This window comes from Scyliorhinus torazame, chromosome 19, assembly GCF_047496885.1.
Source record: "Scyliorhinus torazame isolate Kashiwa2021f chromosome 19, sScyTor2.1, whole genome shotgun sequence".
NCBI lineage: Eukaryota > Metazoa > Chordata > Chondrichthyes > Carcharhiniformes > Scyliorhinidae > Scyliorhinus > Scyliorhinus torazame.
Window position 1 is genome coordinate 99,528,940 of NC_092725.1, and position 14,876 is coordinate 99,543,815.

A 14,876-nucleotide genomic window follows, 5' to 3' on the forward strand; every position below is an offset into this window, starting at 1 on the left:
GGTCCTAGACTCTCCCACAAGCGGGAGCAACCTCTTAGCACCTACCTGGTCAAGCCTCCTGAGAATCGTATATGTCTCAATAAGGTCACCGCTCATTCTTCAAAACTCCAATGAGTCCAGGCGCAACCTACTCAACCTCATAAGAAAATCCCTCCATACCCATGTTCAACCTAGTGAACTATCTCTGGACTGCCTCCAATGCCAGTATATCTTTCCTTAGATAAAGGGACCTGTTCACTGCCAAGTAGGACCAGAGAAGAAATGGGTAGTTGTTTATGCAGATTGACTACCCATGAAATAGTGAAATGGGCAGATGCAATTAAACACACAACAGTGCAAAGTGATACATTTTGGTAGGGAGAATGAGGAAATGGAAAAAATAATAGAATTTTAAAGAGGATACAGGACAGAGAAACCTGCGGGTGCACATAAACAAACCTTTAATGATAGTTGGGCAAGTTGAGAATGCAGTTAAATAAAGCATATTAGCTTTATGAATAGAGGCATAGATTACAAAAGTTGTAGTGCTAAACCTTTATAAAACGCTCAGCCGGGGTACTGTGTCCAGTCTGGTCATCACACTTTACAGAAGGGTACCAGTTAAGACCTGGAGAGGAGGCAGGTTTACTCGAATGGTACTACAGAGGAGGGATTTCAGTTGCATGCAAAGGCTGAAGAAGCCTGCTTTGTTCTGCTTGGAGTAAAGAATCTTAAGAGGGCATTTGATAGAGGTATTCAAAATCATGAATGAATGAGCAATTAAGGAGGAACTGTTTCCATTGGCAGGAGGGTGGGCAACTAGAGAACACCGACTTCAGCTAATTGGCAAAAGAGCCAGAGACATCAGGAGGAAGCTTTCTTTCTTTGCAGAGCGAAAGTTGTGATTGGGAACGCATTGCCTGAAATGCTGGTGTAAGCAGGGGGTTGGATAAGTATTTGAAGGGAAAACGTTTACAGGGCTGTGGAGCAGGAGCAGGAGAGTGGGATAAATTGGAGAGCTCTATCAAAGAGCTCTACCAGAGGCACAGTGGGCTGAATGGCCTCTTTCGGTGCTGTACCATTCAATGATTATATGATTGATATTGAGTTTTCAAATGTGACTATCATTTTCCCTAGTTAACTATTGTAAAGTTGGCAATAGGAATTTAGTAATCAGTCTGGCTCATTTTAATTGGCTTCTCTTTGTCTACAGCAGATGGTGACAATAATTAGCTGGAACAGCAGTTCGCCAGGTGTCACTACTCATTTGCTGAGCTTCATTTTCTTGCTAAGTGTTTTAATCTCGGGGTGAATTTGAATCCGGGTGGCAGTGAGGTTCAAGGAGGCAAAGTCCACAATTAGAAACAAGTACAGCCACTAAAGCTTTTCATTCGTGTCATTCCACTTTACAATAGATAATTGTGTTTTGACCTCCTAAAGCATCATGAATATGCAAGCTTCATTTTTGTCTAGCATTTCAGGCCGAGCCTGAATTATATCTCGCTGAGATTCTAATGATCCCTGGGTAAAGGCAGAAAGGGCTTCCAGGATCAAATGTTGCAGGGTGAAGAAGCATTAGCATGAAAGGAAGAATAAACAAACCAACGTCATAGAGACATAATGGCGCACAAGGAGGCCATTCAGCCCATCGTCAAGTCCATGCTGGCTCTCTGCAGAGGAATCCTGCCAGTTCCAGTGCCAAATAGCAGGGGCTGTTTAGCACAGGGCTAAATCGCTGGCTTTGAAAGCAGACAAGGCAGGCCAGCAGCATGGTTCAATTCCCGTAACAGCCTCCCCGAACAGGAGCCGGAATGTGGCGACTAGGGGCTTTTCACAGTAATTCATTTGAAGCCTACTTGTGACAATAAGTGATTTTCATTTCATTTACAGAAAGATTAACGCGAGGGACTGGTGAAAAGATCAAAGGAGAGAATTCTAATTTCATCCATGTCTCCTGCTCAAAACCAAAACTATTCATAATACCCGAGTAAAGCAAACCAATGATTGTACACCTCACACCCTTCATGGAACGAAATAGCCCAATGAGCATAATTAAACAAAATCTGACACCAAGCCATGTCGGAGGTATTAGGTCAGAAGCCCAGAGATATGTTTTAAGGAACATCAGAAAGGAGAAAAGAGAGGAAAGAGGCCGGAGGGAGGTTTGGGGAAGGAATTCCAGAGTCTGGGCCTTGGCAGCTGAAGGCACAGCCATTAGGAGCTCCCAAGTGACCAAGATAAACCTGATTTTATGAGTACCTATCAGCTGCGTGAGGCTCTGTCCATGCAGAATGTCTCAAGGTTGCCAGAGAGACAGAAATAGCAGATCGGCCTCGGCATACAACATTAACTCCGGCTCCCTCTAACTGACAGGGTGGCTCTTGGAGGGCTGACTTGACTAAACAAAGCTCACACCTCACTGAGCAAGACAGCTTACAAAACCAAAGAGAACAAGTCTGTCACCCCGGCATGGAGAGCAGTGGGCTGAGATGCATTTTGACAGTTGAGAAGAAAAAAAGTTGCAAAGGCAGAAAATCAGGAATTTTAAAAAAGCAAACAAATTGCTGGAAACACAAGTCTATTGGCATCTGAACACGCTGACCTTTTGTTAGATCTGGGGAGTAAGCACAGAAGTAATCCAGAACTGGATAAAAATCAGGGAACTTTGCAAACTGGGAGGAGAGAACATCTAATGGAAGACAAGTGTCATGAATTCAGTCTCGTCTCAGTGAGTTAATGAGTTGAGTGACCAAAACTAAGTTGTTTTTTCAACCAAAAAAAAAATGGAAACTGAGAGATGATTTGCAAATAAAGTCATCTCTCAGTAAGACAGTGCCAAGACCCAAGATACCCGCAGGGACACGGATAACCCCACAATGAATTGAGAGTGGATACAGAACTTGAATCTTGCTGAATAGAGAGACAAGTTGCTGAAGCTTTTCATCTTGCACTCACCAGGACAAATGCAAGAAAACCAAATTTCAAATGATCACAACAATTTATACTGCAGGGGAAAAGGGTGCTGATTGGTTGGCAAATCAACTCTGATTGGTCGAATCATTACCAGTGAGTAAGTAACAGGAACTTTAAGCTCCCGAAGCTCCCAGATATTTCAGAAAAGGCGCAAGGCTTAAGCACATTCCTTTTGTATTTTGTATGAATGTCTGTCACTTCTAGCAAGTGTAAATGAGCCACATTATGAACTTGATTGACTAACTTAAATTGATTGTTAGTGTAGCTATAAGCGCACTCAGGATTGTTCAGAAAGTGCCTCCCAATCGCGGAATCACAGTGTTCCTTCAGTTGTGTGTGACAGACAGAGTACAGACCGCAGCCGATAAAGCTGCGATTACAAAACCTGAATCAAAATACTGTTAGCTGTATCCAGGAGATCCCAACCCTGAAACACACTTCAGCAAATGATGCAGCTGAAAAACTCCACAAGTTAACCACTCGGTCAAGGAGAGACAAGGGAGACCTGGCCCCCACACTTACCAACGCCCCCAGACAGAATCCCACCCATTTTTGCTGGGAAGGTGTCTTCTCTCTTCTGCCATAAAATGAGATTTGTAAGTTTCAATGCGATCTAGCCCAAAACAGGCAATCGGGTTCATCACGTGGGAGATAGGGACAGTGCAACAAGACTGTCCTTTGGCAGTTGGTGCACTCTGTTGGTGAGATTACAGAAAGCTTTGCCCTACACTTGACTTTGCAATTCCTGACATGAAATCACTTGGCGCTGACAGTCGGTGCCTTCAATCCAATTGCTGAGAGCAAAGCACAAACAGATACACGGCACAGGGACACTGGATAAAAATTAACGGCAGGCAATCTTGGAAAAAGACTAAAATCTAATTGAAAGACACTGGTCAGAAACCAGGCAATCAGTTCAGAGTTTGTGAGTCCTAATACCACTGCTGCAAGTATTGAAACAGAGTTAGAAAATGTCCTGATAAACTGTGATCTGGCAGCAAAAATACATGGAACCTGTGTTACCAGATTTTGCAGTCACACGTGTGAATTTATATATAGGAAAATATATGTGTAGAGAAAACCGGGCCAGTTTTTAATAATAGAACTTGCCAGGTTTGAAGCTTTCGAACATTCAGTGAAAGTTAACAGTTGATGAGGAACCGCACACACTTACTCCCTTTCCGAGTTGTATAGCCCTCTTAAATTCTAAAAATACCCGGCATGTGTTATCATAAAATCCCCAGCGTTAAAGTCTAAGGGAAAAAAATAACAAAAGGGACAAATGGCTTTAGCAGTTTGGCAGCCCATCTTCCAAGTTATATGGGACAACTCGGCAAGGTTTGAGAAGCATTGCCGGAAATCCTAGCACAATCACACCAGGGATTTTACACAAATAGGCCCATCAACTTATACCTCAAACTCAATGTTTCTACATTTGGACACTTTTGAATGGACTGGGTTATATTTTAGGCCAAGACAAATTAATTTTTATGCCCCCACAAAGTGGAGTCTTGAAGCTTTTTGTTCGTGTTCTGAAAACATGGGCCGCTGTTTCAACTGCCAGCGGGTTGGGGCCTGGTGTGGGCACAGTTTAAAGATTGCAGGCAGAATATTCTACCCTCTACACTGGCATGTTTGGAGGCAGAGAGGGCATTTAATCGTGTGTGAGGGTGATGGGCGAGCACCTTCCCCCCCCCCCCCCCCCCCCCCCCCCGATTAAGTCCATGGCCGGAAAGCCCATGATCGCCTGCCTGATCCACCATGAATTAATTGCGGGAGCAATTAATGACCACTTAAGGGCCTCTCTCTGCTCTTGCTGTTATCAATCCAGCTGCGAATTGCCCTGTTGCCACATGGGGAGCAAAACAAGTAAATCTGTGCGCATTGCTTCTCCCTGAGGAGACATGGGGGATAGTGATTGGCCAGCAGCTCTTGGTAGGCAGGATCTCCTTCTCTGGGTCCTGATCCAGGGAAAAGGCCTGTCAATGGCCTCTCAACTGCCTGATTGGTTGGTGGTCCAACAGACCATCCAAAAGGAGCAAAGAAGGTTTCTCACCGGATTTGCAGACGGTGGGTGAGATCCCTGTCACCTCCGCAAAACTCCACTTTGCAGTCTCAGAGGTTGTCGCGGGATCCCAACGCATCCGTGACAGTCTGAAATTTTCAAAGTGTGGATGGGTGAGGGAGGGTACAGGGAACCCACTCATCACCAATTAACATCCCATTAAGCTCCTTTTGGAACTTGTTAATGGGCTGGTGGGGGTGCTTGTTCTTCAAATTTTCAATGAAGATTTCAGCTAATCCAAACAATCTGGTGCATGTTGGTGCATGGGTGATGTTGGGTTCCATGCAGGGTGAAAGGAGAGCTTTGTTTTGATGGTGAAAATTATCAGGCTCCCAGGTATCTTGCAGCAGATCACGTTGAATGCTTCCATGCTGTAAACATCTAAGCATTACTTCATTTCTGCCCGGTCTCACGCCGTCATATTTTAGGTTTATATTTAGATTAGATTATATTTCATTATATTTTATCCTTCTGAGGATCTACGAGTTTTCTCGGGCAAGGCAGTGACAGGCCCCAACATGGCTGTCACCTGTCTTTGCCACCGGGGCCAGACTGGCAGCTCCTGATCCCTGGAGGTGCTTGGTGCCATTAATTGGGAGCCAGGAGCCTCTTGACAAATTAGGGCATGAGCATTTAAAAATAACATTGTGTGAACAAGGTAGTTTAGGTGCAAGTGGGGATTGGGAATTCATCCAGATGTTGTGCCCTTTCTTTAGGCCCCGTAACTGTTAGTTCTCCTTCTCAAACTTCTCACTGTTCTCTCAAGGACCACTTCTAACCAAAGCCTCAACAATTAATACTACCTCTGTGCACCCACGTCCACTTGGATATTGCAACACTACAAATCCCATTCCTCTCCTCTGATAAACTCTTTCCTCAGAACATCAAAACACTCCCTGGACACACTTAGAATCACTTGTTCAAATGTTAGTGCTAAAACAGTTCAGATTTTAACCCCTTGCAGAGATAGGGGTCACCCATTTAAGACAGAGCTGAAGAGGAATTTCTTCTCTCAGAGTAGTGAATCTGTGGAATTCTTTACCTCAGAGAGCTGTAGAGGCTGGGCCATTAAGTATGTTCAAGGCTAAGATAGACAGACTTTTAATCAGTAAGGGAATCAAGGGTTCTGAGGATAAGGCAGGAAAGTGGAGTTGAAGACCATCATATCAGTCATGATCTCATTGAATGGCGGGGCGGAGCAGACTTGATGGGCTGAATGTCCTACTTCTGCTTCTATGTCTTCTGATATTGACATGTTTATCCTAGTAACAATGTCAGGCATGTGACCTAGAACCTAACCTGTCTTTCTTTCCAGGTCCTTCTCCCTCCCATGGTGCATCTCTGGACTGAGATTTTTATTTTAATTATTCTTTCATGGGATGTGGGCATTGCTAGGAAGGCCAGCATTTGTTGCCCATCCCTAATTAACCTTGAATTAAGTGGCTTGCATGGGCCATTTCAGAGGACTGCTAAGCTGCATTGCTGAGGATCGAGAGTCACATGTAGGCCAGACCAGGTAAAGATGGCCGATTTCCTTCCCGACAGGACATTAGTGATCCAGATTGGGTTTTAAAACAATCAATGATAGTTGTCATGGCCACCATATTTATTATTAATTGAATCTAAATTCCACCAGCTGTTCTGAATGGATCTAAATCCATGTCCACAGAGCATCAGCCTGGGCCTCTAGATTACTACCTGTGGACCATCACTACATCACCATCTACACCAGAATGGGCATCCTACCCCAAAGACTGGATCACTAGTGGCCCAGAAACTAATATGCTGTTGTATACTTCCTGCCATGTCGTGATTATTTGAGTGGGATGCCAGGGAATGGGGTGGGGGTTGTAGGGGAGGGATTTCCAGGTAAACACACATGTTTATCCTGACAGATAGATCTCCATCTAGCTGAACTTTGGCCACTGCCTCACAATGCCCACTGACATAAAGACAGCAATCACATTCATGAAGCCCTAGTTGTTCTTTCAATGAGAGATTTGATACAGCTCTTGTCCTGGTCATCCTTCCTCCAAGGCCACTCTGAGTGTTGGATTCTAAGGACTGGCAGACTAATTCAATTCAAACAATGTTCAGGGCGTGACCTCAACAGAGGCTTTTCCTTCGTGCCCAGCTGCTTGCCTACGTGTGGTGTATGGTGCCCCAGTGGGACCTGCCCCTTGGAGACTGGCAGGGTCACCATTGCCCAGATCTCTTCTGATAAGAAAGAGTTGGCCGACTCAACGTTGAGCACTGAGAAGATCAAACGTGGTCACAGTGATCAGTCAGTTATCCATGACAGAATAACCACATGGATAAGAGAGCAGGGCTGGAGCCAGTTAAGCTGCACCCCAGAGTTTAATAATGACCAGCAGAAAGATGGTCAGGATTTGTGCACGAATGTTGTTGAAAAAAGAGACCTGTTGCTGAAGTTTTTCATCCTGCACTCATCAGGACAAGAATACCACATTTCAAACAATCACAACAATTTATATTAAAGGAGAAAACGGTGCTGATTGATTGGCAAATTGACTCTGACTTTTAAAAAATTCACTTATAAGATTGGCCAAGGCACTGCCATGGAGAAAGCATCAGGGAAACTATAGGCTCTCCATAGACTTTGACCAATCACAGTTAACTCGCCAACCAATTAGTGCCCTTCTGGTCAAAGTGTGTGCCCTTGAACAAAGATGCACTTGAACAGGGCTAATAACGCCAATCAAACTGTGCCCAGCATGAGTTATGTGATGATATGCTGTTGCTCGTTTTCGTTCCCAAATGCGTCGCCAATACTGTTGCTAATATTAATGATAATGTTGGTGAACCACAAGCCTTCCCTTATATCGATCAAATGACCACACAACCAGTTAGTTAGTTCAAAAGATGGTTTATTTACATACACAAGAGTTATCTTGACATGCAAACACAATATCTACTAAGAGTTAAACTACACCTATCAACTACACCTATCAGCTACAATAACCTATACTTAACTTCAGGGTGACCGGCACTGTGCAAATGGATAAAGCCTTTATCTGGATTTCACTTGGCTGGTTCGAAGAAAGTGGCTCTGTCTCTGCTGGGCTCATCCGTCAGGTAGCGATCGTTGGTCTTGAACTTGACTGGCTGTTCCTGCTACAGTTGGGCTGGCACAGGCCGGATCCAAAAGAGACAGAACACATGGCTGTGCTCTCTTTTATCCCTCTGGGATTTCGCGCTCTCTGGGGCGGTCCTTAACCTTGGACTCAATAGTTCGACAGGGCTCTGATCACGGTCTTCGATTTCGGCCAATAACGGGGTGGGTGCCTTGGTGGCTGGGCGGGTCCTTAGCGGTCATTGACCTTGGCAGTTCGGCTGAGTAAAGGGAGTGGCGCCGATCAGTCTGTGGCTCTACCGGTTACTTGATTAGAGTTCTATTGTCCTGGGAAAATGGCCCATTAAAATGCAAACGAGCGGGGGGTGGTTTTGATCAGGTCTAGTTACCTGTGTTTCAAATACACATAGGCTCTGTACCTGTCTGAGTCCTGGGTTGGCCATAATTCCCATGGTCCTTTGCAGATGGCCATCTTAGATGGCTACAATGCATAAAGCAATTTTGTATATAATATTGTACACAACCACCGACCAGCAGGTGGCAGTGTAAGTCTATCTTGCGGCTCTGTGCCGAAGGGAGTTGGGTGGAAGTCGAGCTGGTGGATAGTCGTATTTTGCAGTAACTCTATAATAGTTAGTTAACGTTAATAGTTTAGCATTTATTTATTCCAGTTATCTTTACCACATAATTGTTTCATAATAAATTATGTAAACTAGATGTTCTGGGGTGCATCATTTATATCGGCCAGTCTACAGAACATGACAAGTTACACCTTGAGGAAAGGAAGGAAAAATTGGCAGGATGAAAACAAAAAATGATGTTTACTAAACAACACGGATCACCCACGACCAAACTCGGAGTAGAAGTGATATCTCAGGGCTCCTCCATAACAAATCTTAGGGAAGGAAATCTGCTGTCCATACATACTTAGGCTCTATTTGTGACTCTAGTGCCATACCAACGTGGTCTTGCTGTTGTTCAAAATTGGCAATAAATGTCGGACTTGCCAGCAACTCCTACATCTTAAGAATTAATTGAAAGAATGGAGTAAGGCAGTGGCATTGTCGCTGGACTAGTAACCCAGAGACCCAATCTCCTACTATGCCAGGTGGTGAAATTTGAATTCAATAAAAATCTGGAATTGAAAGCCTAATGATGATCATGAAACCATAGTCGATAGCCAGGCTGACGCTGCCAATGTGCCAGATTGTCGCTGTCTGGAGTCGGGCCCGGGGGGGCCTTGCCCATTAGAGAGGGGTGGTGAGGGGGATTCCAGGGGCCAATAGAAGGTTGGGGGGGGGGGGGGGGGGGGGGGGGAGTGACAGGGAGTCCAGAAAGCAGGGACTGGTGCTGAAAGGGGTGGGGTGCAGAGATTGGGGCAGCCAGTTAAAATAGCGCCCCGATCTGCGAGGAGCTTGCAATTGGCCTGGTATGGAACCCGATTTGGGACTCTCGCAGGATTCACCCGTTGTGCCCAGCTCTGCGCTGAGCACAACATGGTGGCTGAATCGTGCTCATTAACTCTGTTTCTCTCTCCACAGATGCTGCCAGACATGCTGTGTTTATCCAGCATTTTCAGCTAATTAACTACCCATCTGACTGCAATAATCTGGTCAGAAAGCAATGATAATACACCTTCAGGCAGGGATTTACGACAGACGGGAATCCATTATTTTTAAAGGATGAGCTTGCTTGGTGGGTTTTAAAACTTTTGTGTCAGCTTTGCAGTTCAAATTCAAATGACTGTCGGGACTACTCATTAGTGTGCAGAGGACGTCTGTGCATTATTTACCACCTCCTCTGATTCAGAGGGCTTTTTTACTGGAATATTTTCCCTGTCCATTACCGAGCGGTGAAACATGTTTGAGACAGATGAAAATTGTCGTCTCAGTTGGAGACGCAACCTCCAGTGAGGAGGAAAGAAGAAATAAGATGAGGAGTGGGGTGAGGGGAAGAAGGGAACAGAGGGAAGTTCAGGATTCTGTGGTTCCTCAGGAAGGGGACAGAGCAACACCAGCCTCTCAGGGTCAGGAGGAACCCTTAGCAGAGGTACAGTTGTACTAATGTTGCTCCCAAGGGTATATCAGCAGAGATTTAGCTACCTGCAACTGACCTCATGAGGTCATTAAGCCTTTTGTGGTACTGGGACTACATCCTCCTCAGAAGGTCAACACTGTTGACCTCGTCGGCCACCTCCTCCCACATACCAGGAGTCTGCCTGGGCGTCCTCCTCTTCCCAACGCTAGGCATGTGCTGGTCACGCCTGTCATGTGCTGCATGCAGGAGGGCACCAAAGTCTCAATGAATCTGGGGCTTTCTTTGCCCTTTCCAGAACACCTCTTTGAGGGGAGGGGGGTTCAGTGATGATATCTCTTAAAACTGAATCGTTAGCTTGAGTAGTTTTACATAAGTTGTTTTATTAAGGATTGAGATGAATTATAGGACTGAGTAATCATTATTAACCATTAAACATGTATTTTTAGGACATAGCAGTAATAAGTACTCAAATGCGATTTAGGGTAGCTCACTTGACCAAAAGGACATTACTTCTAACATCTTGGGCGGGATTCTCCCGTACCGGGCGGGGGGTCCCGGCGGGATGGAGTGGCGTGAACCATTACTGCATCGGGCCACCCCAAAGGTGCGGAATCCTCTGCACCTTCAGGGGCTAGGCCTGCCCCGGAGTGGTTGGCGCCCTGCCGGCCGGCGGGATAGGGGCCTGGCGCCACGCCAACCGGCGCTGAAGGGCCTCCGCCAGCCGGCGGAGGACCACAACGGCTGATGCGGAAGGAATAGAGTGCCCCCACGGCACAGGCCCGCCCGTGAATCGGTGGGCCCCGACCGCGGGCCAGGCCACCGTGGGGGTACCTCCCGGGGTAAGATCCCCCCGCGACCCCCAAGGAACGCCGGAGCCCGCCCGCGCCGCCAGGTCCCGCTGGTAAGGGACCAACTCTAATTTACGCCGGCGGCACCGGCATAGAACGGGCGGGACTTCGGCCCATCGTGGGCTGGAGAATCCGGACAGCCCCGGGGCCCATTGAGTCGCGCCGGAACCCAACATTCTCCGAGGCAGGCGGCGCAACTCATGTCGGGCCGGTTTTGGGGGGGAGCGGGAGAATTGGAGAGGACGGCGGGGCCGGGATTCACGCCGACCCCCGGCGATTCTCCCACCCGGCGAGGGGGTCGGAGAATCCCGCCCGTGGTCTTCTGTTGTTCTGTTTCTCACAAACAGTCAGCGCAGGCTGCTGGGATTGTACGCAGCTGTCAGGATGATGATCAATCATGCGCTGCTTGCGACTCTATTGGGTGAAGTTTAAACACTGCTTGCAATTCTATTGGATAAGTTTAAAAGAAGCAGCTTCAGGGATTGGATCGCGTTCAACTGGGGTGGGCTATTGATTTTTGCACATTGTATAATTACTGTGCTTGGCTCTTTGTTCGGTAGAACAGGTCTTGGCTGATATCCAGTCTGTTCTCCGTGCACACGTAACAAGCTTGATTAAATAAGCCATCTTGTCCAGGTTGTGGTGTTTTTGTTTCTCTCTGTACTGTGCTGAGCCACAGGGAATAACCCCACGTGGAAGAACTCAATACACAGGTCTTGAAACCGCTCCTACACTCTTCCTTGCTCACTTAGTCCATACATCTAGTCATGAAAACGAGTAATAAACATTCAACACTTCAATGCCAAAAGGTGCGAGACTTGCTGAATTTGAAACATTGTGCCACCTACGAAGGGGGCCTTTAAATGCTACTGGCTACCTTGTGCTGGGTCAAGGCCTGAAGCCTCTGAGACTGGATATCCCACCCTCCAACACTCATTGGGCGGGATGTTGGTCTGTAACCTGCCGACGCCATCAATTGGAACCAATATTATCGGGAGTGCATCAACTGCAGGCCCGGAAGTTGGAACGTGGCAAACTACCTGCCATCGGAGGTGAGCGTATTATTCAGCCCATAGTCTTGTTAGTTTGAAACCTTGTGAACAATAACCAAATGAATAGAATAGGGATACTGGAGGAATATTTCTGAAATGACTTGGCTGGAATTTCTGCAGGCTTTCCACAAGTGAAATGCTGGGGAAACTGAAAAACTGCCACATTGTAGCTGCTTACACTATTTCTCTGGGAGTTTTGTCAATATCCTCGACAGACACCCAGGTGAATATAAAAAATCTATTCTATCATAGGATGCCGGCAGTGCTGGCTAGGTAGCATTTATTGCCCTTGAGAAACTGGTGGTGAGCCACCTTCTTGAACCACTGCAGTCCATATGGTGTGGGTATACCCACAGTGCTACGAGAGAGGGAGTTCCAGGATTTTGACACAGCGACAGTGAAGGAACTGTGACTTTTTCCAAGTCAGGATGGTGTGTGACTTGGAGGGGAACTTGCAGACGGTGGTGTCCCCATGCATCTACTGCCCTTGTCCTTCTAGATGGTAGTTTCAGATTTGGAAGGTGCTATCGAAGGAGTTTTGGTGATTGTCTCTTGAAATAAGTAACAAATTATAACACGGCTCAAAAATTAAATATTTTGTAAAATTGCACCAGAGCCTCAATTTCACTGATTCTCAGAACCAGCTTGTGTTTTGTTACACTGCCAGAGATTGAGTACTTACTGCTACAAGACCAGCCTTCTGTTCTCGCACAACTGCACAACACCCAAGGAATCCAGTGACTATCACAAGGCTACCAGCAAAGATGAGAATACCAGCAGAGACGGCAAATGTACTAGAAGGCAGGAGGCTCAAGTAGCTTCTTTTCTCATTCAGAGTCCAAGCTCCTATGGCCATCACTCCAGCACCTGCCATCTGAGGACACAATAATAAACACCCATTACACAAACTTGTTCACCTGTGGCACATATTATAATTTTTAAAAAAATGTTTTTATTCGTTTTTTTGGTATACTTAACAAATATAAATACGAATAGAACAATGAGAAATTTGCAAGGGAGCACCTAGGCGGAACCCTTAAAGTTATTTACATTGAGATTAGTTTTCACTATTTACATGGATTTTTCATAGTTTCTTCTTTCCGTTCTTTTGTCCTTTCCTCGCAGTGTTTGCAGTGGCCATTGTGGTCCCGTGTATCCCTCCACGCCGGTTTTCCCCTCTCTTTTCTCTCCCCAAGTTCCCATTGTTGTTGCTCCTGAACCCCCCCCCCCCAGTGGCTCTCCTGTTGGGTTTGGTTTTACTTTCCTATTTCCCTGGACCCCACCCCCTTTCTTCCCTTCTGTGGTGTGCCAATTCTCTCCTTGTCCATGGCTACCTAGTTGTGGGCCCCAAACAGGTCCCGGAACAATCGAGTGAATGGCTCCCACGTTCTGTGGAAGCCCTCTTCCGACCCACGGATGCCGAATTTGATTTTCTCCATTTGGAGAAATTGCGACAAGTCGGACCAGTCTGCAGCTTTAGGCGGCGCTGCTGATCGCCTGCTGAGCAGGATTCTTCGGCGGGCGATCAGGGAGGCAAAGGCAAGGGCATCGGCTCTCCTCCCCACCAAGAGATCTGGCTCTTCATATACCCCGAAGATTGGCACTCTCGGGGAAGGCTCCACCCTCATCCCCACCACTTTGGACATTGCCTCAAGAAGGCTGTCCAGTACCCAGCAAGTCTGGGGCGGCACGGTAGCACAGTGGTTAGCCCTGTTGCTTCGCAGCTCCAGGGTCCCAGGTTCGATTCCTGGTCTTGGGTCACTGTCTTGGGTCACTGCAGAGTCTGCACGTTCTCCCCGCGTCTGCGTGGGTTTCCTCCGGGTGCTCTGGTTTCCTCCCGCAGTCCAAAGATGTGCAGGTTAGATGGATTGGTCATGCTAAATTGCCCTTAGTGTCCAAAAATGTTAGGTGGGGTTACTGGGTTACAGGGATAGGGTGGAGGTGTGGGCTTAAGTGGGGTGCTCTTTCGAAGGGCCAGTGCAGACACGATGGGCCGAATGGCCTCCTTCTGAACTGTAAATTTTATGATTCTATGAAATCCAGAACATGTGGGCGTGGTTGGCCGGGCCCTGTGGCAGATATTATGTTCCTGGACGAGACCCCAACAGTGGCCAGGATACTGGACAGAAACAGAAACCCAATACTGGGGAGGCATGGTGGCACTCTGCTGCCTCATGGCACCGAGGACCAGGGTTCGATCCCGGCCCGAGGTCACTGTTCGTGTGGGATTTGCACATTGTGTGCGCTTAGGTCTCACCCCCACAGCCCAAAGATTTGTGGGGTAGGTGGATTGGCCATGCTAAATTGCTCCTTGATTGGAAAATGTAAAAAAAATAGAAACCCCAATGTTTTATTGTAATTTTGTAAGACTGTGAGGAAAGGATGCCTCGCTCCAGGAGTGATCCCACAAAGAAATAGAGATATGGGGGGGATTTTTCAGCCGGCGGAAATTCCCCGCCCAAGGTGAAGGGACCTTTACGTGGTCTCTGTTCCGCCCATGACGATCATGCGGCTGGCATGGGTGAAAAATCCAGGCCCTTGTATGTCAAACAAACTTTATTACTAACATAGTATTAAAATATCTTCAGCATTACACAAGAAAATAACTCACAATTACCCTCTAAACAATGCTACTCAATGCAGTGAATACAGTCACCCTTAACTGTTATCTTTATTCCCACTCAAACAAACAACAAAAATCTCCGCTCTCAAACCACTGTTAAACACAGCTAGCACCTGCTAGGAATACCTGCTGTACAGAGACGTGCTGAGAAAGAGAGATACTGTGCCACTGCTGTAAATAAAAGATCTGAATCCTGTCAGAACCA

The 14,876-nt window shown here is 46.6% G+C and overlaps 1 protein-coding gene across 4 annotated transcripts in view; it reads right to left on the reverse strand.

Moving 5' to 3' along the window:
* tspan11 (tetraspanin 11) overlaps positions 1-14,876 on the reverse strand; it is a 211,796-nt gene that overhangs the window by 145,893 nt on the left and 51,027 nt on the right. For all 4 annotated transcript variants that reach the window (XM_072483972.1, XM_072483971.1, XM_072483974.1 and 1 more), the window contains exon 3: positions 12,731-12,922. In XM_072483972.1, coding sequence (XP_072340073.1) covers positions 12,731-12,922 — 192 coding nt within the window. The remainder of the gene's footprint in view (positions 1-12,730; positions 12,923-14,876) is intronic.